Raw genomic sequence first — 27,102 nt, forward strand, 5'->3', positions numbered from 1 at the left:
TGCTTTAGAGTTCACTTATGGTGACAGGTAACAGGTGATGTGCTGTTGGTGTGTGTGTGTGCCTGTGTGGGGGTGTGTGACTGAAAGGTCATTTTTGCTGGAACTCTGGTGGTAATTGGGGTGTAGTGAGTGAATGGCAAAATAGAGAGCGAGAGGATGAAAGGGAGAGAGTGATCAAGAGGGGAGAGAGAGGAGGGACGGAGGGAACGAGAGAACAGCATAAACGATGAAGAACATGACCATAAACAAGCTTCTGCCTATAGAGAAACTAAATTGCATGTTATGTCCATAAGTAAGCACCATCCAAAAGAGAGTACCATGATTGATAGGCATGTTCTGCAACATACATGATTATAAGTGATTATCGCAGACACATTGCTCCACTGCTCCCTTCCTAGTCTTTGCAATGAGATCTGCTCTGGAATAGGCCTATCAGTGACTTTCATTGTTAAGCTATGCCGTTTCCCAACACTGTTATCGAATTGGCATTAACAAGATGCTTGCTCGCACACACACACACGCACACACACGCACACCAGCGCACATGGATGTACACACACACACACACACACACACACACACACACACACACACACACACACACACACACACCACACACACACACACACACACACACACACACACACACACACACACACACACACACACACACACACACACGGGGCATGTGCACACTTACACAGCACACACACACACACACATACACATACCCCTAACCCCCCACACACTCATATTGTTATCGACTTGGCATTAGCGAGAACGTTTCATTGTGTTCTCCATGCCTTGTTAGGCCTCATGTTTGAGCTGTGCTGAGGTTCACACTGTTTTGTACTTCACCAGTGATAAGCCCAAAGTGTTGACCTACCTCTCCTTTCCTCTGCTGGATGTTCCTTCCTGTTTGTTTTTTACTCAGCCTTAGATAAACATAATTACAGTAAACACGTTCTGACGATGTCCTAGCCGCTAGTATTTCCTGAACCCATAGAAGGTGTATTGAGGAAATAGTGGAGGTCAATGGGGTTTTAGTGCGTACTTCCTGTGTATGCCTTTATAAGGAGGTATTGGAGATAGTGTAGGTCATAGGAGCTTTAGAAAGGACGTAGTCACCTCTTGGCTTCCGAATGCTTCTATTGTCTGAGTGTGGAATCTGGAGACAGCTTGGAGGACCCAGAGGACACAAACAGGCCTTTACATCTCTGGAATACAATATAGCATGAACAAGTCATCTTTTGCCTTTCAATTGAGCTGGAAAGGTATCACATTTTGTAGGAGTAGGAGGAGGATGGATAATGTTGAACTTTATGACGGTGATGTTGGATCATAACCTTATTAGAAACGTCAGGAAACATTGTGCAATAATGTCCTGGGGATGTTCTTTCTTAGATGGGACAATATCTGGTGTCAGGAGGGATGCTGTACTATAGCCAACCAAGGGAGGACATAGAGTCGTGGAGTGGTGACATTGGTGAAGGCATCGCCTTGTTAGTGATCTCCCTTGGGTAAAATCATTCTATCAATTAAAGTAGGCAAGTAGCCTAACGTTTAAGAGCATTGGGCCAGAAACTGAAAGTTTGCTGGTTCGAAATCCTGGAAAAATCTGCTGTTCTTCTCTTGAGCAAGGCAGTTAACCCCCAACAACTGCCTCCCAGGCACCGATGGCGTCAATTAAAGCAGCCCACCGCACCGATTTGATTCAGAGTGGTTGGGTTAAATGTGGAAGACACATTTTGGTTGAATGCATTCAAATCAAATCAAACTTTATTTGTCACATGCGTCGAATACAACAGGTGTAGATCTTACCGTGAAACGCTTACTTACAAGCCTTTAACCAACAATGAAGTTCAAGAAAGAGTTAAGAAAATATTTACCAAATAAACTAACGTAAAAAATAATAAAAAGTAACACAATAAAATAAGAATAACGAGGCAATATACAGAGGGTACTGGTACCGATTCAATGTGCGTTGGTACAGGTTAGTCGAGGTCATTTGTACATGTAGGTAGGAGTAAAGTGACTATACATAGATAATTAACAGCGAGTAGCAGCAGTGTAAAAACAAATGGGGGGGGTGTCAATGTAAATAGTCTGGGTGGCCATTTGATTAATTGTTCAGCAGTCTTATGGCTTGGGGGTAGAGCTGTTAAGGAGCCTTTTGGTCCTAGACTTGGTGCTCTGGCACCACTTGCCGTGCAGTAGCAGAGTTAACAGTCTATGACTTGGGTGATTGGAGACTTTGACAATTTTTGGGGCTTTCCTCTGACACCGCCTAGTATATAGGTCCTGGATGGTAGGAAGCTTGGTCACAGTGATGTACTTGGCCGTACGCACTACCCTCTGTAGTGCCTTACGGTCAGATGCTGAGCAGTTGCCATACCAGGCAGTGATGCACCCGGTTAGGATGCTCTCAATGGTGCAGCTGTAGAACTTATTTTTTAATTTTAACTAGGCAAGTCAGTTAATCTTATGGCTTGAATCCCGTTAGCGGGATCGATATGACAACAGCCAGTGAAAGTGCAGGGCGCCAAATTCAAAACAACAAAAATCTCATAATTAAAAGTCCTCAAACATACAAGTATTATACACCATTTTAAAGCTTTACTTCTTGTTTATCCAGCCACAGTGTCTGATTTCAAAAAGGCTTTACGGCGAAAATAAACCATATGATTATGTTAGGTCAGCGCCTATTCACAAAAAAACACAGCCATTTTCCAGCCAAAGAGAGGAGTCACAAAAAGCGGAAATAGAGATAAAATGTATCACTAACCTTTGAGGATCTTCATCAGATGACACTCATAGGACTTCATGTTACACAATACATGTATGTTTTGTTCAATAAAGTTCATATTTATATCCAAAAATCTCAGTTTACATTGGGGCGTTATGTTCAGTAATGTTTTGCCTCCAAAACATCCGGTGATTTTGCAGAGAGCCACATCAATTTACAGAAATACTCGTCATAAATGTTCATGAAAATACAAGTGTTATACATGGAACTTTAGATAAACTTCTCCTTAATGCAACCGCTGTGTCAGATTTCAAAAAAGCTTTACCGAAAATGCAATAATCTGAGTACGGCGCTCAGACACAAAAACATGCCATACAATATATCCGCCATGTTGGAGTCAACAAAAGTCAGAAATAGCATTATAAATATTCACTTACCTTTGACGATCTTCATCAGAATGCACTCCCAGGAATCCCCGTTCCACAATAAATGTTTAATTTGTTCGATAAAGTCCATCCTTTATGTCCAAATACCTTCACGCCTTCAGTTCACAAATCCAAATTCATGACGCACAGGTCAGACGAAAACTCAAAAAATGTAATTACAGTTCGTAGAAACATGTCAAATGATGTATAGAATCAATCTTTAGGATGTTTTTATCATAAATCCACAATAAAGTTTCAACCGGAGAAATCCTTTGTCTTCAGAAATGCAATGGAACTGAGCTACCTCTCACGTGAGCGCGCATGGCTGAGGGTGTGGTTGGGGTGTTGTCGTGCCCTCTTCACGACTGTCTTGGAGTGTTTGGACCATGATAGTTCGTCAAGGAACTTGAAACTCTCGTCGATGTTAATGGGGGGCTGTTCGGCCCACCTTTTCCTATAGTCCACGATCAGCTCCTTTGTCTTGCTCACACTGAGGGAGAGGTTGTTCTCCTGGCACCAAACTGCTAGTTCTTTGACCTTCCTTCCTGGCTGTCTCATCGTTGTCGGTAATCAGGTCTACCACTGTTTTGTCGTCAGCAAACTTAATAATGGTGTTGGAGTGTTTGGCCATGCAGTCGTGGGTGAACAGGGAGTACAGGAGGGGACTAAACACGCACCCCTGAGGCGCCCCAGTGTTGAGGATCAGCATGGCAGATGTGTTGTTGCTTACCCTTACCACCTGGGGGCGGCCCGTCAGGAAGTCCAGGATCCAGTTGCAGAGGGAGGTGTTTAGTCCCAGGGTCCTTAGCTTAGTGATGAGCTTTGTGGGCACTATGGTGTTGAAAGCTGAGCTGTAGTCAATGAACAACATTCTCACATAGGTGTTCCTATTGTCCAGATGGGAAAGGGCAGTGTGGAGTGTGATTGAGATTGCATCATCTGTGAATCTGTTGGGGCGGTATCCAAATTTGAGTGGGTCTAGCGTATCCGGGAGGATGCTGCTGATGTGAGCCATGACCAGCCTTTCAAATCACTTCATGGATACCGACGTGAGTGCTACGGGCGGTAGTCATTTAGGCAGGTTACCTTCACTTCCTTGGGCACAGGGACTATGGCGGTCTTCTTGAAACATGTAGATATTACAGACTCATTCAGGGAGAGGTTGAAATTGTCAGTGAAGACACTTGCTAATTGGTCCACGCATGCTTTGAGATCATGTCCTGGTAATTCATCTGGCCCCGCGGCTTTGTGAATGTCTACCTGTTTAAAGGTCTTGCTCACATCGGCTACCAAGAGCATTATCACACAGTTTTCTGGAACAGCTGGTGCTCTTATGCATGCTTCAGTGTTGCTTGCCTTGAAGCGAGCATAAAAGGCATTTAGCTCATCTGGTAGGCTTGCGTCACTGGGCAGCTCGCGGCTGGGTTTCCCTTTGTTGTCCGTAATAGTTTTCACGCTCTGCCACATCCGACGAGCGTCAGAGCCGGTGTAGTAGGATTCAATCTTAACCTGTATTCACGGTTCGTCTGAGGGCGTAGCGGGATTTCTTATATGTGTCCAGATTAGTGTCCCGCTCCTTGAAAGTGGCAGCTCTAGCCTTTAGCTAGATGCGGATGTTGCCTGTAATCCATGGTTTCTGGTTGGGCTATGAATGTACGGTCACTGTGGGGACGACATTGTTGATGCACTTATTGAAGCCGATGACTGAGGTGGTATACTCCTCAATGCCATTGGATGAATCCCAGATCATATTCCAGTCCATGCTAGCAAAACAGTCCTGTAGCGTAGCATACGTGTGATCTGACCACTTCCGTATTGAGTGAGTCACTGGTACTTCCTGCTTTAGGTTTTTCTTGTAAGCAGGAATCAGGAGTATAAAATTATGGTCAAATGTGCCAAATGGAGGGTGAGGTAGAGCTTTGTATGCCTCTGTGTGTGGAGTAAAGGTGGTCGAGAGTTTATTTTCCTCTGGTTGCACATGCAGGTAGAAATGAGGTAAAACTGATTTAAGTTTGCCTGCATTATAGTCCCCGGGCCACTAGGAGCGCCGTTTCTGGATGAGCATTTTTCTTGTTTGCTTATGACCTTATACAGCTGGTTGAGTGCGTTCTTAGTGCCAACATCGGTTTGTGATGGTATATAGATGGCTACAAATAATATAAATTAGTAGTCTCTTGGTAAATAGCGTGGTCTACAGATTATCATAAGGTAATCTACCTCAGGCGAGCAATACCTTGAGACTTCTTTAATATTAGACATCGCCGCTCAGCTGTTATTGAAAAATAGACACACACCCCCGCCCATCGTCTTACCAGACGTAGCTTTTCTGTCCTGCCGATGCACGGAAAATCCCGCCAGCCGGTGTCGTCGTTCAGCCACGACTCGGTGAAACATAAGTTATTACAGTTTTTAATGTCCCGTTGGTAGGATAGTCTTGATCGTATATCATCCATTTTGTTTTCCAATGATTGCACGTTGGCCAATAAAACGGATGGTGGTGGAGGTTTACTCACTCGCCTACGAATTCTCAGAAGGCAGCCTGACCTCCGCCCCTTTTGTCTCCATCTTTTCTTCACGCACATGACTGGGATTTGGGCCCGTTCCCGAGAAAGCAGTATATCCTTTGTGTCGGACTCGTTAAAGAAAACATCTTTGTCCAGTGCGAGGTGAGTAATCGCTGTTCTGATGTCCAGAAGTTATTTTCAGTCATAAGAGACGGAAGCAGCAACATCATGTACAAGATACGCAAAAAAAACGTACAAATAACGCGAAAAAATGAACAAAATAGCACAGTTGGTTAGGAGCCCGTAAAACAGTAGCCATCTCCTCCAGCGCCATTATTATCTCAGTTGTGCAACTGACTAGGTATCCCTATTGTTATATTACAGCATGTTCTGCCAGTGTAGCATTTCATGTAACAATCTCATAAAATATTTACAAAGCAACACACTAGTTTTACCTTAGGGAGATTCAGTTACTGTATGTTAATTAATGCTAGCTCTGCTGTACACCCATCTTAGCCCATTTGTTTCCTCCCTAATCAAAACAACACTGTCCAGCACTTTGGGCTTAGACCCTTTGTCAAGGGCTATTGCCTACGGATTAGGCTACAGAGGGACGCAGGTGTGTTCCAACTTCCTCTTTTGAAACTCCATCAGTAGAGTTAGGTAGACACACAGTGCTGCCAGTGCCAGGGCTGGCCTCATCCGCGAGGACAGGAGAGATTCGATGTGCCTGTAAGCAGATGGGATCCCATCACAGTCAGTTTCCTGGCAGCCATGTTGAAATGAAATGGCCGCCCAGCGCGTAACTGGAAAGCACACAAAGACAGAGGAGGAGAGAGACGGTTAATATACAAGACGAAATGTTAATCAGATGGATTATGTTTAGGTTGTGGAGAAAGGGAGAGTGTGTGGTTGTCAGGGGATGGGGAGAGGTGTTTGTTTGTGTGTGTGAGAAAAAAGGAAAGGGAAAAAGACATACCTCAAAAGGAATGAATCAATTATATGCAGGATATATGCCCAGCCAGGTCACTTGAGATCCAAGGCGATATTCAACGTTCGCCCAGGTCCACAGGACTTTGGGACATGCCTTAAAAACTGTCCACTAGCGCCAACGGTGAGCGCTATTACCATCAAGTAGGCTTGCTAGGGTGTGGTGGGTGAGGATGGCAGATGGGTGTAAGGCGTGAGCTCTAGCTCCAAGTGTTGTGTGTTCAATCCCAGTGCTAGGCCTTCATTTAATTTGTTTTGTTTTAGCCTTATACCAAACCTTAACCCTTACCTGAACCATTTGGAAATGAATCCCTAAACTTAACCGTCAAATTGTTTCAGTTGTAAACCTATCCCGGAGTTCTGGTTCCCAGGGTCACATGTTCAGTCCCAGTGCTAGGCAGTACTTCATTTTTTTTTACCCTATCCCAAATCTTAACCCTAACCTTAACCATTCGGAACTAATGCCTAAACTTAATCATTAAGTTGTTTCTGTTGTAACCCTATCCTAAACCTTAACCCATTCAGAATTAATGCCTAAACTTAACCGTTGAAATGTTATGTTTATCTCCCCCGGACAAACGTTGAATACTGAAGTCAAACCGTGAGATCCTGTTGAAATGCCAGCTTGTTCCATTATTCACAATTTCCAGCTTGTCCAGCTTTTTAAAATTTGGTTTCATGCATCGATTTAATAACCTGGGGATACCCTATGATCCATGTTGGCTCAACAATAAGCTGCTGTATGTCATTAGCATAACCACACACCAGAGAAACGAATTTGGCCACAGTAGCCATTTGTTCCGAAGGTTAGGGCACATTTTCCTATAAAGCCCTTCATTTTCAAGTAAAAGGAAGCGAAGTTACACTATTGGGACTAAGCCCATGTCTTGTATTGGAGTGAGCCTCTATGTTTAATGCGACTATAAGACAGTAATCCTAAACTCTGTGACAGGCAGAGCTAAGCATCATTCTCCCATAGCTCAGCACACTGCAGTATAAGGTCCCTGCGCTGATTTGGAGTTGACTCGTTAATGTGTATGTGTGTGTTACATTGCTTTGCATTGCTGTTTTACTCATTAATGACCAGAGAGAGAAAGAGAAATTGAACGAAAGACAGAGAGAGATGGAGATAGAGATGGAGAGAGAGAAAGAGAAAGTGCTGTAATGTGCAGAAAGTGTCTCTCGTCAGGGAGTGTTGAACAAACTGAATCCTGCTGAATGCTGTTTCCTGGAGAGTTCATGGTGATTATCAGAAGGGGATAATGTAGAGCACGCACTAACAAAATACATAACATACATACTGGATTTTTTAGACCTTAGTATAAGTACAGACTAGAATAATGTATACATAATGCACCCAATAAGTGCATAAATTTTTTAGGCTCCCGAGTGGTGCAGCGGCCTAAGGCACTACATCTCAGTGCTAGAGGTGTCACTACAAACCCTGGTTTGATTCCAGGCTGTATCACAACTGGCCGTGATTGGGAGTCCCATAGGGCAGCTCACAATTTGCTCAGCATCGTCCGGGTTAGGGTTTGGCCGGAGTAGGCTGTCATTGTCACGAGTGGCGCAGCGGTCTAAGGCACTGCGTCTCAGTGCAAGAGGCGTCACTACGGTCCCTGCTTTGAATCCAGGCTGTATCACATTCGGTTGGGATTGATTAGAAACGTTGTTTGACTAGTTTGGACGAAATTTATTGTTAACTTTCGGGATTCATTTGTATGCATTTTGAACAAGGGAAACAAGTGGATTACTGATTCAAGCTCGCCAACTAAACTGATTTTATTGGGATATAAAGAAGGACTTTATCGAACAAAAGGACCATTTGTGATGTAGCTGGGACCCTTTGGACTGCAAACAGAGGAAGATCTTCAAAGGTAAGTGATTTATTTCTGACTTTCGTGACGCCTCTGCTTGGTTGGAAAATGTATGCAATGCTTTTGTACGCAGGGCGCTGTCCTCAGATAATTGCATGGTGTGCTTTTATAATACTCATTATAAAAATTCATGAAACATACAAGTGTTATACATGGGTTTAAGAATTATAGATACAGAACTCCTTTATGCAATCGTGGTGTCAGATTTTAAAACAGCTTTTCGGCGAAAGCACATTTTGCAATATTCTGAGTACATTGCTCGGCCATCACGGCTAGCTATTTTGACACCCACCAAGTTTGGTACAACCTAAACTCAGAATTACTATTAGAAAAATTGGATTACCTTTGCTGTTCTTCATCAGAATGCACTCCCAGGACCTCTACTTCAACAACAAATGTTGTTTTGGTTCCAAATAATCCATAGTTATATTCAAATAGCTCTGTTTTGTTTGTGCATTCAGGTCACTATCCGAAGAGTGACGCGCGAGCGCATTTCGTGACAAAAAATGTCTAAATATTCCATTACCGTACTTCGAAGCATGTCAAACGCTGTTTAAAATCAATTTTTATGCTATTTTTCTCGTAAAATAGCAATAATATTCCAACAGGGCAACGTTGTATTCATTCAAAGGCTGAAAGAAAAAAATGGAGTAGTCTTGTGAACGCGCATCTCCAGTGTCACTGTCCCCAGGCTGACCACTTACAAATTCTCCTGCTGTTCTTTGCCCAGAGATAGCAGACACCCCATTCCACTTTCTGGCGGCTTTAGAGAGCCAATGGAAGCCTTAGAAAATGTCACGTTACAGCACAGATGCTGTATTTTCGATAGAGATGCAACAGAAAGACAACAAATTGTCAGACAGGGCACTTCCTGTATGGAATCTTCTCAGGTTTTGGCCTGCCATATGAGTTATGTTATACTCACAGACACCATTCAAACAGTTTTAGAAACTTTAGAGTGTTTTCTATCCAAATCTACTAATTATATGCATATTCTAGTATCTGGGCAGGAGTAGTAACCAGATTAAATCGGGTACGTTTTTTACAATAAAAGTTCGTAGAAACATGTCAAATGATGTTTATAATCAATCCTCAGGTTGTTTTTGTCATAAATAATCAGTAATATTTCATCCGGACCAAAGCTTTATCAATAGACTCATGTCTGGAAATTTCCACTGTCCTCTCATTGAAAGTGCTATATCTCCCTCATTTTTCAGAGTAAAAGCCTGAAACAATGCCTAAAGACTGGCCTCATGTCTGGAAATTTCCACTGTCCTCTCATTGAAAGTGCTGTATCTCCCTCATTTTTCAGAGTAAAAGCCTGAAACAATGCCTAAAGACTGGCCTCATGTCTGGAAATTTCCACTGTCTTCTCATTGAAAGTGCTGTATCTCCCTCATTTGTCAGAGTAAAAGCCTGAAACAATGCCTAAAGACTGGCCACATGTAGAAGCAGCAATAGAGATCGTGAACTGGGTCCTAAGTCTTTGTATGGTGGATAGGCTTTCAATGGAAAAACAGCCTTTCAAAATAATAGTACTACCTGGATGGATTTTCCTCAGGTTTTTGCCTGCCATATCAGTTCTGTTATACTCACAGACATTATTTTAACAGTTTTGGAAACTTTAGAGTGTTTTCTATCCAAATCTATAAATTATATAAATTATTATGCTGCCCCCTACCCTAGTGAAGTTAACTGACTTGCCTAGTTAAATAAAAAATGTGCCCTTCCCTTTCCATTTGATCTAAGTGTGAGTCGGCATTTATTTACTCTGTAGAATATCTCCCTGTGGTATATAATAATATTTTATAACTTGTAGCTTAACATCTCAGCTACCCGAGTTGTTCCACGAAAAAGTGTTTTTTGCATCCCATTAATATTTTAAGTAGGAATTGTGCACCAATATTGCATTTCAAAAGCCTGTTATATTAAATGAAGTGCTTTTTATTATAGCAACAAGCTCTCACAGTGTCACTGCAGAATTAAGACATTTTTCTAAATTTCTCCAAATGTCAAATTTGGATGTTGCTCCAAACATCACATTTTGAAGTGTTTTTGACACCCTGGGTTGACTCCTCCTGCTCAGGATCATTCCATTTGTCCAAACTTCAAATTTTGAAGTTGCTCCAAACGTCAAATTTAGAAGGTTAAGGGTTAAGCTTTTGGATAGGGTTAAAATATAAAATTTAGGTAGTCATTCCAAATGGTTAAGGTAAGGGTTAAGGTTTGTGATAGGGTAATAATTTTTTTTTAAACATAATAATAATAACAATTGTGTCCATCACTGGGATTGAAAATGCAACCTTGTTGTATATAACACGCAACCAGAGTTATGTTATACTGCTCTACAGTGGATGGTTAGCAGTCTTATGGTTTGTTCGTAACCAAGTGGGAAGTGGAAATGTATCATATTTGGGAAAAATTCCCCTGAACGGCCCTCCACCTGGTAATTGCTAGTTGAATCAGCCATGAATCCCCCTGTGACGGGGGAATGGAAGCTTGTTGTTTGCAACAGGGAGGGACAATTAATTTTTTTAAATGTTAAAATATTTCAACAATTTCACAGTGTTGATGTGTTATGCTAGACCACTCAGTTTGTCACCACAAAACACCAGACAATGACAAAAAAGATTATAGAACCAGCTCACCTGCTTTTACACTATAATTTGACTATTAGATGTTCAATGTTTCTTTTGAAATACATTTTTAATAAGGAATAGTTCAACCATATTAAAATGAGACTTCAATTCACGTAACAGGGTTGACTTTAAAATGAGGGACAGACTTCAATGAATCACCAATCACATGAAATAAATAATCATCTTCAGAAATAGCTTTGTCAAAGCAATAAAATAACTAGGGCTTTACAATGATGGTGAAAACTTGAATTATTTTTTGGGGTTAGTGGTCTAAAATCTTCCTAAAAGTCACAGAGAGTGCACAGATGTCAAAATGCTCATTTATTGACTTTATTTGGCACTTAATAGGCATTAACTATAGTATTTTTGTACATTTATTTAACCTCTTGAACATGTGCTCTTTATGACAGAATGTTAAAATTAGGTCAAATCAAATCAAATTTTTACCAAGTTATACTTCTCAAACTGCACCGAATTGGTGGAACGACCCAACTACTGTGTTAGGCTTGGATTTGTCGCTTGTGTATCTGTTCCCCGTCAGGCAGCGTAGCTGTAAAAAGCTGATGACTGTGAGACTAGATAGAGAGACACAATACAGCTGGATGTGAACCCAAACTGTCGACACGCCTGTTATCTACCCAGACATGCTTCTCATTGTGGCTCACTTCTCTTCTCTCTCCTCCGATGATACCATCCCTCGCTTCTTATCTCTACTGAGCGCTCTCTTCATTCTCCCTATTTTGCTCCCTACCCATTTTCTTTTCAAATGTGCACATTTCTCTTGCTCTCTCCTCCTTCTCTTTTGCTCTCTGTCTCTTTATCGCTATCTTTCCCACTCGCCATCCTCTCTCTTTCTCCTTCTCCCACTTTCTGTCTCTTTATCACTCTTCTTCCTCCCTCGCTCTGTCTCTTTCTTTCCAAAATCGACTAATTTCTTGCTGGTTCTCCCCGTGGTGGTGGTAGTCATTGAGCAGACAGGGATTAACCCGGCTCCTCCAATTACCCAGAGAAATCCTGATCGGAAAATGATTCTCATTACTGACGCCTGAGTCACCTGTTTCTGCTGCGAGCTTAGAAGAGAGGATCTCCAAGGGGGAGGGAGGGAGGGAGGGAGGGAGGGAGGGAGAAGGGGGAGAGAGAGATCATTACAACACTGTATACAGACAAATGTCTTCATTCTTTTGGAACTTTTGTGAGTGTAATGTTTACTGTTCATTTCACTTTTAGTAATTATTTATTTAACTTGCTTTGGCAATGTAAACATGTGTTTCCCATGCCAATAAAGCCGAGAGAGAGAGAGAGAGAGAGAGAGAGAGAGAGAGAGAGAGAGAGAGAGAGAGAGAGAGAGAGAAAATCCCAGACAAATCAGCCTCATCAAAGAAACACAGAGAGATTGGCTATGGCCAATAACCCAAATTTAACCACTGTCTGGTTTGTAGGGAGAGAGGAGCAAGTCACACAGTGATAGGCCCCGGGGAGTGTGTGGGCAGGAGCGTGAGGAGAAGGCTGAAGAGATTGTGTGTAAAGCTGAGGCGCTTTACTGCAGTTACAGGAGCTGCTGAAGTTACTAACTTGTCCTCCTCAGGCGTGCACAGTGTACTCTGACACACAGAGACAGGAATGGTATACTGCGTTGTCACTATTACAATGCACCATCTGGGCTTGTGGTGTACTGTAGTTGAACCATTCCATTTTCCTCCACTTGTAAATAAATATGTGTATATGTACTGGTGTGTGTGGGAATGTGTATGATACCGGATACGTGTTGATATCTGTATACGTATGTGTCTGACAAGGTATTAAAAACAACGTGTGTGTCTGTGTGTTTGTGTGTTTGTGTGTTTGTGTGTGTTAGGTATGCGTATCCTGGTGACCCTGCTACTGGACACCCTGCCCATGCTGGGGAATGTCCTGCTGCTCTGTTTCTTTGTCTTCTTCATCTTCGGCATCGTGGGCGTGCAGCTGTGGGCAGGGCTACTGAGGAACCGCTGCTTCCTGCCTGAGAACTTCTCACTGTGAGTTGAACTGTGTATGTGCGCGCGTGGGTGTGTGGTGGTGGTGGTGGTGGTGGGGGGGTTAGGGTTAAGAAGAGGGTAGAATTGAATGGGTTTGGTTAGATGGTAATGAGGTCTGAGGCAAACGAGGTGAGTTTATTCTCTACAGTAAATGAGCCTCTGTTACTTAATCTGTGTGCAGGCTGTTGATGAGGATTGCTTGGTTTCCAGAACGTGGGATGTTGATACGCTGTAAAACCAGATAAGTTCTAGCTGCGCACACATTTTGAGGAAACCGATGACCTCACAAAAATTAAGTTAAGAAACGTATAATAGCTGAAGTGAGCAGTACGACCTTCATATGAGTAATACAAATGCAGTTTTTTGGAGTAAGGTATGCTAAAATTTAACTCCCCCACTAAGCCACGCATCCAATCATCTACCAGTGTGCCTTGGCTCTTCGATTGAATTGTAGAGTTACCACCCATGACATAAGGCCTTATACATAGACCTGAAACTCATAGTTTACAGGCCACATCAGGCCTGCAAGTCTAGCTGCAGAATTCCACAAACTTTCCCAAAATGATCAGTAATCTTCCAACCAGGAGTTCTGAAAACCTGGGAAATTAACCAGAATCTTGCAACCGTAACTGTAAATCACATTATGCTAGTTTGCAAAGTGATGTCTAATTCCTGTTGGAATCTAGCCAGCGTTAGGATATCCAACAGTTGAAATTTGTATTCAGCCGCAACCTGCAGTCATAATAACTGCCAGGATTAAGCACAGTGGGAGGAGATGATCTAAGCCATTTAAAGTGGAACAACCATTTCAGTAACGGGTGCAAAAATTCTATGATTGGATTTGTTTACAAAACTGTAATTTATCTTTGTGTAGTATCTACATTTGAATCAATCAATCACTCAATGTACATGCAAAAACACAGATAATAAAAACAATTCCAAAAAATCAACCTGCAGTAGAGAATGCTGGGAAAAAAGTTAATTTGTTATCATATCTTTAAAAAATATAGTGGGTGTGACTTCTCATTTAGTTTTGAGTAAGTACCACAAAAATATTTTAAGTAATAATTACTTTTCATTGACTTTGAGTACAATTTACTAGAAGTATTTGAGTAAAAAATGCCTTGGGGTAGGGAAAGTTTGACCTTGAAATATAGTACCGTCAGACATACTGGCCACCACCGCCATTTCCTGAGCAGCGTCATCACTCCTGTATTATAAAACGAGTAGCCATGATTATATAGAGGTGATAAATGGGAAGGAGAGGGTAACTAGTGAGATTAGAGAGAGACCATTACTGCCCATACACTTAGACAGCAGCGGGCTCTATAAGTAATACATGTTATATGACATTTCCACTATGCTAGTTATGATTTATGACATTTTCTCATAAGGCACTAAATGTCCTTCTACATTATGGGTTCGTGAAGACTTTTCATTCTATTCTATTTGGACTAAACATTTCAGGTTCTCTTGAAATGTTACATTCCATCATTTTGTATTTCATAATAGTAGATAAAGCCATAAAAACAGACTGCAACAGCGAGGAACTTTAATGGAAAGACATCTTTAATCATAACTTTAATTACCACAGTTTTGCCATTGCATTAGCCACGTAACTGCACACTATTAAAGTCCATGATGGATACAAGGATTAAATCCCCTCCAACACAGATTGACTCGCCAGCAGAAGCTGTTGCATAACTCCATCCTGAAGTGTGAAATAGCTTAAATAGCTTAAATAAATATATATGTGTTAGCATATAAATATATAACTGGAACTGCCATAGCAGTACTAGAGGGAGGATTTGGCCCAGTAAGTAATTGAAGCTACTTGTGTGGCTAATGCATCAAAACACACACACACACACACACACACACACACACACACACACACACACACACACACACACACACACACACACACACACACACACACACACACGTACACACACACCGATCCAGCGTGTCACATCGCCTCCAGGCAGAGTCTGTGTTGACAGACGCACCAATTATCTATCCTCTGACGGAGATGTGCGCCATTAGAGCTAAGCCGTGGTTAACACAGACACCCAGACGAGGGACATACTGTACACGTGCACTCCCGAGTGGTGCAGCCGTCTAAGGCACTGCATCTCAGTGCTAGAGGCGTCACTACAGACCCTGGTTCGTTTCCAGGCTGTATCACAACCGGCCGTGATTGGGAGTCGCATAGGGCGGCGCACAATTGGCCCAGCGTCATCCGGGTTAGGGTTTGGCCGGAGTAGGCCGTCATTGTAAATAAAAATGTGTTCTTAACTGACTTGCCTAGTTAAATAAAGGTAAAAAAAATATATATATATGTAAATGCACAGATTGCGTAGGGAACAATGATGAAAACCCTAGATGGAAGAACTCCACCAACTGCTACACTAACCTTGCTATTATCCCCTCTCTCCTCTCTTCCCTCTAGTCCTCTACCTGTGGCGCTGGGGAACTACTACCATACAGAGAACCATGACCAGAAGCCCTTCATATTCTCCATGCCTAAAGCTACTAGAACCCTAACTGTAACGCTCTCTCTCCTCTCTCTTCAGTCCTCTGTCCGTCGAGTTAGGCAACTATTACCACACGGAGAACGATGACGAGAACCCCTTCATCTGCTCCATGCCCAGGGAGAATGGCATGCGTCTGTGTTCCTCTGTGCCCATCCTGTATGAGGAGGGAGGTCTCCAGTGCCAGATGGACATGAACTCCTACAACAGCACAGACAACACCACCTGCATCAACTGGAACCAGTACTATAGTAACTGCTCCGCGGGACACGTCAACCCCTTCAAAGGGGCCATCAACTTTGATAACATCTGCTATGCCTGGATCGCCATCTTTCAGGTGAGAAAATGGCATTGGCGTGCATGTGTACATCAGAGGAGGCTGCCGATGGGAGGACGGCTCACAATGATGGCTGGAAGAGAGCGAATTTAATGGCATCATACTGGATGTAATTGTATGCACAGAAACACAGCTACATCTACAGTTGAAGTCGGAGGTTTACATACACTTAGGTTGGAGTCACTAAAACTCGTTTTTTTAACTACTCCACAAATTTCATGATAACAAACTATAGTTTTGGCAAGTCGGTTAGGACATCTACTTCGTGCATGACACAAGTCATTTTTCCAACAGTTGTTTACAGACAGTTGTTTACAGATTATTTCACTTATAAGTCACTGTGTCACAATTCCAGTGGGTCAGAAGTTTACATACACTAAGTTGACTGTGCCTTTAAACAACTTGGAAAATTCCTGAAAATTATGTCATGGCTTTAGAAGCTTCTTTTTGAGTCAATTGGAGGTGTACCTGTGGATGTATTTCAAGGCCTACCTACAAACTCAGTGCCTCTTTGCTTGACATCATTGGGAAATCAAAATAAATCAGCCAAGACCTCAGAAAAAAATGGTAGACCTCCACAAGTCTGCTTCATCCCTGGGAGCAATTTCCAAACGCCTGAAGGTACCACGTTCATCTGTACAAACAATAGTACGTAAGTATAAACACCATGGGACCACGCAGCCGTCATACCGCTCAGGACGGAGACGCGTTCTGTCTCCTAGAGATGAACGTACTTTGGTGCAAAAAGTGCAAATCAATCCCAGAACAACAGCAAAGGACCTTGTGAAGATGCTGGAGGAATCAGGTACAGAAGTATCTATGTCCACAGTAAAATGAGTCCTATATCGACATAACCTGAAAGGCCGCTCAGCAAGGAAAAAGCCACTGCTCCAAAACCCCCATAAAAAAGCCAGACTACGGTTTGCAACTGCACATGGGGACAAAGATTATACTTTTTGGAGAAATGTCCTCTGGTCTGATGAAACAGAAATTGAACTGTTTGGCCATAATGACCATCGTTATGTTTGGAGGAAAAAGGGGGAGGCTTGCAAGCCGAAGAACACCATCCCAACCGTGAAGCACGGGGGTGGCAGCATCATGTTGTGGGGGTGCTTTGCTGCAGTGGGACTGGTGCACTTCACAAAATAGATGGCATCATGAGGCAGGAAAATTATGTGGATATATTGAAGCAACATCTCAAGACATCAGTCAGGAAGTTAAAGCTTGGTCACAAATGGGTCTTCCAAATGGACAATGACCCCAAGCATACTTCCAAAGTTGTGGCAAAATGGCTTAAGGACAACAAAGTTAAGGTATTGGAGTCGTCATCACAAAGCCCTGACCTCAATCCAATCGAAAATATGTGGGCATAACTGAAAAAGTGTGTGCGAGCAAGGAAGTCTACAAACCTGACTCAGTTACACCAGCTCTGTCAGGAGGAATGGGCCAAAATTCACCCAACTTATTGCGGGAAGCTTGTGGAAGGCTACCCGAAACGTTTGACCCAAGTTAAACAATTTAAAGGCAATGCTACCAAATACTAATTGAGTGTATGTAAACTTCTGACCCACTGGGAATGTGATGAAAGAAATAAAAGCTGAAATAAATCATTCTCTCTAAATAAAGCATTCTCTCTACTATTAATCTGACATTTCACATCCTTAAAATAAAGTGGTGACCCTAACTGAATTTTTACTAGAAATTAAAGCTGAAATAAATAGTTCTCTCTACTATTATTCTGACATTTCACATTCTTAAAATAAAGTGGTGATCCTAACTGACCTAAGACAGGGAATTTTTACTAGGATTAAATGTCAGGAATTGTGAGAAACTGAATTTAAATGTATTTGGCTAAGGTGTATCCAACTTCCGACTTCAACTGTATGTACATGCAGCCACATGCACACAAGCACAGTCAATACTGTTGACCCATAAAATCCAAGGCATTTAACTTTCCAGGATGGCAGTATTTCAGAAGTGTCTCAGGAAGTTGGCATCACTGTCTCATCTGTCTGATGCTAACTTAGCAATCAGCTGCGTACTCAGAGCCTGCGAGTTTAAAGTGTCGTGGTACTTTAATTGTTGGCACCAGGGTTAGAGACAGCTGATCTTTTGGAAATTGGTTTTATGCTATACTGTACAGCATCTTGTTCAAAAGTACCTTTTAAAGCAGCATCGTCAAAGTGTTTTTATCTCTTTCTTTGTTTTGAAGTACACCAAACAGTTGACTAACCACTTGACTGATCCCTCCTTAAGACTTTGATGTAACTGTTGAGCTGTATCCTTCCCAGGGTTAGGTTCCATAAGGGTGCATGGGACACAGAGACCGAGAGCATAATTGGTTGTACTGCTGCTGTATCTAAGGAATAGGGATTAATAGATTTAAGAGGGTCGCTATGGCGATGGAAGTGGAGTGAAGCTCATTAATATCATTTCTTTCATTCACTCTCTTATCAGCCTATTCATCGCAGGGACTTCGTTCGAGTTTTAATTTGTCCCTGTGTTATAGTTGTGTCTTTACAGACTTTACAGACATACTCCTGAGTCAGAAGATTGAGGATTTCCGCTATTAGCCTCGACGGACCGCCCTTTAAGCTAATGAGCAGTCATTCTGACTGCAACATTCTAACAGTGTAACGAATACATCTCATATACTGTATGCTATCGCAAAAATCATCATTGGTGGTGTTCATAAAGACCTTAGGTAACGTTAGAACAACATTAGAAAAATTCTATTTCAAATAACACAATAGCATTTTCATTTCTTTGTGTTCGTTTAGGCTATATGTATAAACAACAACAATAAAAAATTCAGGAGTTCAATCAAATCTATTCATGGAGTGACTGTTACAACTATGAAACAGAAAACATATGTGTTGGAACACGGTAACTGCTTCTTTTTATAACAAAAAAAATATATATATATCCCAACCTCCAAGATGCACGGTCAACATGCGCGGTCAAATGATGGAAACATCAGTGGCCTAAACATCATTATAAGTGCCAAGTGATAAAGAGTGGAACTCAGCACAAAGCATTATAACGAATATAAGCGTTGATATGACAGCAGTCAAAAATAGTCAATTATTATCAGCTCGTGCTTGTGTGCATCTTCACGCAATGGCATCAGTTGGATTTCATTCAGCTGTTATTCCCTGTCCTAACAGTTGACATAAATCTTCATAACTTTCACTGGCTTGACACACTTTGACATACTTTTGTTGGGTTGCAGTGCGTAATAGTCTCCGGTTCTCTCTTTATTGTGTCCCCGTCGTCTTGTCATTCTTCAGCATCGTTGAGCAGGTGCCTTATTTTGCGCAGAGGAAGGAGCTCCCAACTCACTTTGATCATGGTGCCGGCCAGACTTGTTTTCTTGGCAAGCGACTTGGCTGCCAATGACAGTGAAGTGAGGAAATGATCCATGGAGGCATTTCTCCCCTTGCCAATTTAAGGTTCCACAATCCTCATCACCACATTCTCCGACACGCGCTCACCTGCCGACCGGATGTTTTCCCAGATATTGAAAGCCGTACAATTCCACACGATCTCACTGTGTAGCCGACTCCAACTAGGCCAGAGTAGACTGATAAGACTGCTTGGATTCAGTGGACTGATATACAGTAGGATACATACCATTTAGAGATTAGAATTAGAATGATAATCAATATAGTAGAATGTCCCGCCCTGTTCTTCATTCACAATTGCTGATTACATAATTATGCGTCGTTCAATTCCCCTCGCTCATCATCTCACCCATTCTCCCATTTTTCCCCATCATACTTTATTGATTTGATTTAATCTGTTGTTTTGGCATTCAGTTTCGAGGGAATTATCAGAGGGATTATCAGCTGGGCACTGCACTTTCAACTGTCAGAAGAAGGAGTGGAGCAGGTCCTACTGTTGGGAGAACGAGGGACAACGGGGCCAAACCATTAAAAAAATGACATGCCCTCCTAAAACTGGTTATAACTCCAGTTCAGTTTGTGATATTAAGATTCTAACACCGACAGTGTTTTAAATTGACTTATTTAGGAAAAGTCAAGGACAGAGGGGGGCATGACTTTACAAAGAATCATAAACAGTCAAAATGACTGCTTTAGCAGATCTTGTGTTAACTCACTCTCAGCGGCTCTGTTCTCGCTCTGTTCTGTTGTAGAGAGAGAGAGAGAGAGAGAGAGAAAGAGAGAGAGAGAGATCCGTAGTTGGTGTGATGTGGATGGTGCACTAGGGAGGGGTTTGAAGTCAAAATGTCTGACCTACAGTCTTTGTTTGTGTGATATCTCTGTCTTTCTGTGTGTCTGTCTCTCTCTGTCTCTTCTCTCTCTCCTTCCTTCTCGCGCTGATAGGTGATCACGCTGGAGGGCTGGGTGGACATCATGTACTTTGTGATGGATTCTCACTCCTTCTACAACTTCATCTACTTCATCCTCCTCATCATCGTAAGTGACCAACTAAGGGGGAGAGATAATTGTTATAATTCATCTATAGTTTTTGTGTGTGTGTGTGTGTGTCTGTAGCAGAATTCAATGCCATGGCATAGCTACTTATTCAAGCTCTTAGCAAACTCTTGACTCCTGAATGCCCTCCCAGGCCCTTATGTAAAGAGAAGTCTGCCTCCAGAAACAACATGTCTCAGTACACCACTCAACATCTGTTCAGTCTGAAACTCCCTTCAGCAGTACACAGCCTGGTGATACAGTACAGGAGTATTATCTCCTCAAGCACACATTCACAGAGCTGGGGGAGCTTCTTCTCAGAGGCTGGGAGGCTAGCCACTAGCTAACCTGGGGGACTGTCTGTTATGTGTATGTTAAACTCACAGTGGATATGTAGTTGAAAAACTCCCTAAAGTGTGTGGGTATAGACTCTCTGTGTTTCTTGATGTCCCTCACCAGGTTGGATAGTTCTAACTCTTTATGTATCTGGTTGTCCCTATCCTAACTCTGTCTGTGTTTCTGGTTGTCCTTCTCCAGATTGACTCTTTCTAGTTTAGTTTAGTTTAGTTTATTTATTTGCACAAAAAAATGTAATTGAAAGCCAAACAGTGCAGATAAAAACAAGGTAAAAAGGTGTGCAAAACTCTTTCTAGAGAATAACTCTGTGTGTGTTTCTGGTTGCCCCTCTCCAGATTGGCTCTTTCTTCATGATCAACCTGTGTCTGGTCGTCATCGCCACCCAGTTCAGTGAGACCAAGCAGAGGGAGAGCCAGCTGATGAAGGAACAGCGCATCCGTTTCCTGTCCAACGCTAGTACCCTGGCCTCCTTCTCCGAGCCGGGCTCCTGCTACGACGAGCTGCTCAAACTCCTGGTCCACGTCATCCGCAAGGGGTGCAGGCAGGTGGCCCATGTCTGCCGGGCCGTGATGCGCCGTGCTGGGATGAACATCGCAGCCTCTCCCCCTGCCCTGGAGCGAGAGAGGGGGAGCCAGAGAAGGAGGAGGAAGGCTTCCAGACAGGGTTCTGTGGTCTCTAGAAAAGGGTCTATGTCCGTTCATCACTTGGTTCACCAACATCACCATCATCATCATCACTATCACCTAGTGAATGGGAGTGTGAGGGGGGGACTAGGGGGTAGGGGGGTGGAGGGGGTCGGGGGAGGAGTGGCGGACGGGGAGACGGGTGCACATAGCAACAACGGTGGCGCTGGACGGCTCATGTTGGGTCCTCCTCCATCGACTTCTGACCTGAACTTGGCGACCCCGGCGTCACCAGCCAATCCCGTGCTGGGCATCATGTGCCACACAGACTGCCACCTGGAGCCCACCACCCCCACTACCCTCGCCCCTACCCCTAGCCCCTTCTCCCTGGCACCCATCCCCATGTCCAGGGCTATGAAGAGGAACTCTGTGCCCTTTGCTGCCCCCGGACCTAAGAACTACCCCACCCTACAGCCCAGGGCACTAATGGAGTCTAGAAGTGGCAGTGTTACAGCTAGTACCATCGGTAATATAAACCTCAACCTCAATATACCACCACTAACCTTGGAGAGAGGATCACCGAGTCTGGTGGACACACACACACCCATGCCAGGTACACCATAAAACACACACAAACCATGTGAGAGGGATAAGTCATGATGTGACTGTGATGAAAATAGGGAGAAAAGGGGAACATTTATTTTTTCTGAGGTACATGTTTGAAAATATACAATATCATCAAAGATTCTATAGTATATCTGTTTTTTCTTCCTATCGTCTTCTCCATCCCTCCCTCCAGCCCAGCTATCCAGCCGTGACCTGAGTGTCATCGGAACCCTGGACCCCTCGTTCCCCTTTGACCCTGAGTCATGCCCATACTGTGCCAAGGCCCTGGCAGGGGAGTCAGAGGGCACGGACGGAAACGAGAACCCCGGGGACTCAGACAGCGAGGGCATCTACGAGTTCACCCAGGACCTCCACCACAGGGACCGCAAGGACCGTCGGGACAGCCGTCAGCCCAGGAAGGGGCAGCGAAAGCTGGGTACCACCGCAGGGCGAGTGGTCCGGGCCTGGAGGCTGGTGTGTGACACCTTTAGGAAGATAGTCGACAGCAAGTACTTCGGAAGAGGGATCATGATCGCCATTCTGATTAATACACTGAGTATGGGGATCGAATACCACGAACAGGTGAGTGTGTGTGTGTGTTTTCCTTGGTACATCCTTAGGAGGATTGTATTCGTGTGTCTGTGTGTAGGTAAGTGTCGCTAGGACAGGGGAAAGTTGGGATTGGAGAAGCCAAACTGCAGTCTGAAGACTATTCCCTGTGAGTGCAGTGGTTCAGACTGTGTGTAGCTGTGTGCGTTGAACCGCTCCTAGCCTTTACTCAACTTCATTCCCTGAGGCCGGAGAGGAATTCCCATTCTTCCCAATCCTCTGAGTGTTTCATGCAACTCCGGACTGCCTTGTTTACGGGAGCGTAATTGTGACCATGTGAAAGTGTAGGAGAGCGTGTGTGTCTGTGTGTGTGTGTTTTTGTGTGTGTATGTATGTGTGTGTGTGTGTGTGTGTGTGTGTGTGTGTGTGTGTGTGTGTGTGTGTGTGTGTGTGTGTGTGTGTGTGTGTGTGTGTGTGTGTGTGTGTGTGAAGGGTGAGGAAGGACCCCAGACATCTGAAAGAGATTGCTCTCTGTTTCTCTCCCTCTCTCTCGCTCTCTCTCTCTCTCTCTCTGTCTCTCCCTGTCTTTCTCTCTCTCTCTTTCCCTCTCTCTCTCATTTGCTCTCTCACATGCCTCGTGTGCAAGCCATAGCCTGAAGGGAGCACGCCACCGGGTCTCCCGCCCAGCTGACACACACACACACACACACACACACACACACACACACACACACACACACACACACACACACACACACACACACACACACACACACAAACACACAAACACACAAACACAGTATTTGTAACTGTATTTCACACAGATGTGAGTATATGCGTGTGGTGTTAAAGCAGGTTTGTATTAGTGGATAGGTTGAAACACATTCTTGATGAGGTGATTGCGTGTGCATGTGTGTGTTTGTATCTTGGCATTTATACATGATGTGTGTCTCTGTGTGTGTCTCTATGTGTGTGTATGTGTGTGTGTGTGTGTGTGTGTGTGTGTGTGTGTGTGTGTCTCTGTGTGTGTGTGTGTGTGTGTGTCTCTGTATGTGTGTCTGGGGCTTAAACATGGTGCTGTCAGCTTCCCTCGCCTCCACATCCATATATAATAGATCACAGAGAGTGTTTTATCTTGTAGAAATCCCCTTTAAACACACTCTGGATCTCCCTAGACCCGTTGGACGCTAAGCACACCATACCAGATCCACCGGAGTGTGCTTTCAACCCTTAAGCCAGTGTTTCACCCCTTAAGCCAACTCCATTCCTCCAGTACCACCCAACAGTACACATTTTTGTTGGAGCCCCTGACAAACGCACCTGGTGCGACTCATTGAGGGCTTGATGATTAGTTAACAAGTTGAATCAGGTGTGCTTGTCTGGGGCTACAACAAAAATGTGTACTGTTGGGGGTACTCGAGGACTGGAGTTGGGAAACACTGGCTCAAGTAAAGAAGATCTCAATATTCAGCGTTTGTCCAAGGGGGATAAACGTCAAATTTAAGTTAAGTTTAGGCATTCATTCCAAATGGTTAATGTAAGGGTTAAGGTTTGGGATAGGCTTAAAAAAAACTAGTGCGTAGCATTGGGATTGAACACATGACCCTCGGAGCCGGATCTTATGGCTTACGCCCATCCGCCATCCTTGTCCACAAGCCCTCAACTTGATGGTAATAGTGCTCACCGTTGCCCCTAGTGGCCTGTTTTTAAGGCATCTCCCAATGTCCTGGGGATCAAGACGAACGTTGAATATCTCCTTGGATCTTGAGTGACCTGTCTGCCCTTAAGAGTCCCCCTTAAAGTTACAATTCACTCAAAAATCTAAGTTTGTTAGGCATTGTCATATTTCAAAAGTGAACTAAAGAGTCCACACTCAACAGAATTTGTTATTGAAGTCGAAATGTTCTCAGAAGAGCAGTGACCTTTAGCAGCAGTGGAATAGTTTGTTTGAGCTTGTTTGAGTTTATTTATTCTTGCTCACAGATGAAACTGAAGAAATGCAGAATTTACATGACTAATAATTGCAAAACACTCATTTAAAATATATAACACATAATACATGACATAAATAGAATACAGAACAATTGAAAACATTCCAGGACATTTTTCATGATGGAAATGTAAATATTAAAATGTGATTGACATTTTTTGGGGGGGGGGAAACCATTTAAGATCTAGAGTTATTATACAGTCGTGGCCAAAAGTTTTGAGAATGACACAAATATTAATTTTCACAAAGTCTGCTGCCTCAGTTTGTATGATGGCAATTTGCATATACTCCAGAATGTTAGGAAGAGTAAGCAGATGAATTGCAATTAATTGCAAAGTCCCTCTTTGCCATGCAAATGAACTGAATCCCAAAGTAACATTTCCACTGCATTTCAGCCCTGCCACAAATGGACCAGCTGACATCATGTCAGTGATTCTCTTGTTAACAAATCTGGTGCAGTCCACGAGGAGGAGATGCACTGCAGTACTTAACACAGGTGTGAGTGTTGACGAGGAAAAGGCTGGAGATCACTCTGTCATGCTGATTGAGTTCGAATAACAGACTGGAAACTTCAAAAGGAGGGTGGTGCTTGGAATCATTGTTCTTCCTCCGTCAATCATGGTTACCTGCAAGGAAACATGTGCCGTCATCATTGCTTTTCACAAAAAGGGCTTCACATGCAAGGATATTGCTACCAGTAAGATTGAACCTAAATCAACCATTTATCGGATCATCAAGAACTTCAAGGAGAGCGGTTCAATTGTTGTGAAGAAGGCTTCAGGGGCCCAAGAAAGTCCAGCAAGCGCCAGGACCGTCCCCTAAAGTTGATTCAGCTGCGGGATTGGGGCACCACCAGTACAGAGCTTGCTCAGGAATGGCAGCAGGCAGGTGTGAGTGCATCTGCACGCACAGTGAGGCGAAGACTTTTGGAGGATAGCCTGGTGTCAAGAAGGGCAGCAAAGAAGCCACTTCTCTCCAGGAAAAACATCAGGGACAGACTGATATTCTGCAAAAGGTACAGGGATTGGACTGCTGAGGACTGGGGTAAAGTCCTTTTCTCTGATGAATCCCCTTTCCAATTGTTTGGAGCATCCGGAAAAAAGCTTGTCCGGAGAAGACAAGGTGAGCGCTACCATCAGTCCTGTGTCATGCCAACAGTAAAGCATCCTGAGACCATTCATGTGTGGGGTTGCTTCTCAGCCAAGGGAGTGGGCTCACTCACAATTTTGCCTAAGAACACAGCCATGAATATAGAATGGTACCAACACATCCTCCGAGAGCAACTTCTCCTAACTATCCAGGAACAGTTTGGTGACGAACAATGCCTTTTCCAGCATGATGGAGCACCTTGCCATGAGGCAAAAGTGATAACTAAGTGGCTCGGGGAACAAAACATCGATATTTAGGGTCCATGGCCAGGAAACTCCCCAGACCTTAATCCCATTGAGAACTTGTGGTCAATCCTCAAGAGGCGGGTGGACAAACAAAAACCCACAAATTCTGACAAACTTCAAGCATTGATTATGCAAGAATGGGCTGCCATCAGTCAGGATGTGGCCCAGAAGTTAATTGACAGCATGCAGAGGTCTTGAAAAAGAAGGGTCAACACTGCAAATATTGAATCGTTGCATCAACTTCATGTAATTGTCAATAAAAGCCTTTGACACTTATGAAATGCTTGTAATTATACTTCAGCATTCCATTGTACCATCTGTCAAAAATATCTAAAGACACTGAAGCAGCAAACTTTGTGGAAATTAATATTTGTGTCATTCTCAAAACGTTTGGCCATGACTGTACAGTCTGATAGCAGTGGGTAGAGTGGTGTTTCGCAGGCGGTTCGTACGGGCAGTTATACAGGACAGTTCGTGGCTGTTTCTCAGGAGCCTGGTGGTGCAGTTACCTCTTTTTGGATGGAGCAGGTAATTCAGTGGATGGTCAAGAGTGTGAATGTCCTTCACCAGGTGCACTGCAGCCTGCTCTCGCCTGCTCTGCAGTGACGGGAGCTGTGGTTGGACTGCTTCACCTCTGGAGATGATCCTCAAGGCCCTCCTCTGCACCCTGTCTAGTTGGGCCTGCTGCTTTTTACTGCATCCAACTAACATCACTCCACCGTACTCCAGACAAGGTCTGAACAGTGTAGTATTGACTGTGACCAGATCTTCAGTGGGAAGGCCATTTCTGGCAAGAACAGTCAGGCGTTTTGAGGCCTTCCTCACTGACTGCTCCACATGTGTGTCACCACTGAGGTTAGAGTCTAGATGAAAACCAAGATACTTAGTTGTTGTTACCACTGGTACTTTCTGTCCTCCTAGGATTAGTGGTGCAGGTTGTGGATGGTCTCTAGAAAAACATATCCCAATTTGCAGACTTTTTCCCATTCAGGAGCATGTTGTTGAATGTGGCCCACTCTTCCAGCTGCTTTGCCTCCAAGCCCATGGAAATGTCCTCTTTGATGCTGGTTAATGGTATGG

General features: G+C 43.5%; 1 protein-coding gene across 12 annotated transcripts in view; it reads left to right on the forward strand.

Annotated features, from left to right (window-relative positions):
• The window catches only part of cacna1g (calcium channel, voltage-dependent, T type, alpha 1G subunit), a 351,444-nt gene that overhangs the window by 186,949 nt on the left and 137,393 nt on the right, over nt 1-27,102 (forward strand). For all 12 annotated transcript variants that reach the window (XM_029764702.1, XM_029764694.1, XM_029764695.1 and 9 more), the window contains exons 6-10: nt 13,037-13,196; nt 15,773-16,067; nt 20,414-20,506; nt 21,196-22,096; nt 22,283-22,671. In XM_029764702.1, the coding sequence (XP_029620562.1) occupies nt 13,037-13,196; nt 15,773-16,067; nt 20,414-20,506; nt 21,196-22,096; nt 22,283-22,671 (1,838 nt within the window). The remainder of the gene's footprint in view (nt 1-13,036; nt 13,197-15,772; nt 16,068-20,413; nt 20,507-21,195; nt 22,097-22,282; nt 22,672-27,102) is intronic.

Source organism: Salmo trutta, chromosome 10 (assembly GCF_901001165.1).
Source record: "Salmo trutta chromosome 10, fSalTru1.1, whole genome shotgun sequence".
Classification (NCBI taxonomy): Eukaryota; Metazoa; Chordata; class Actinopteri; order Salmoniformes; family Salmonidae; genus Salmo; species Salmo trutta.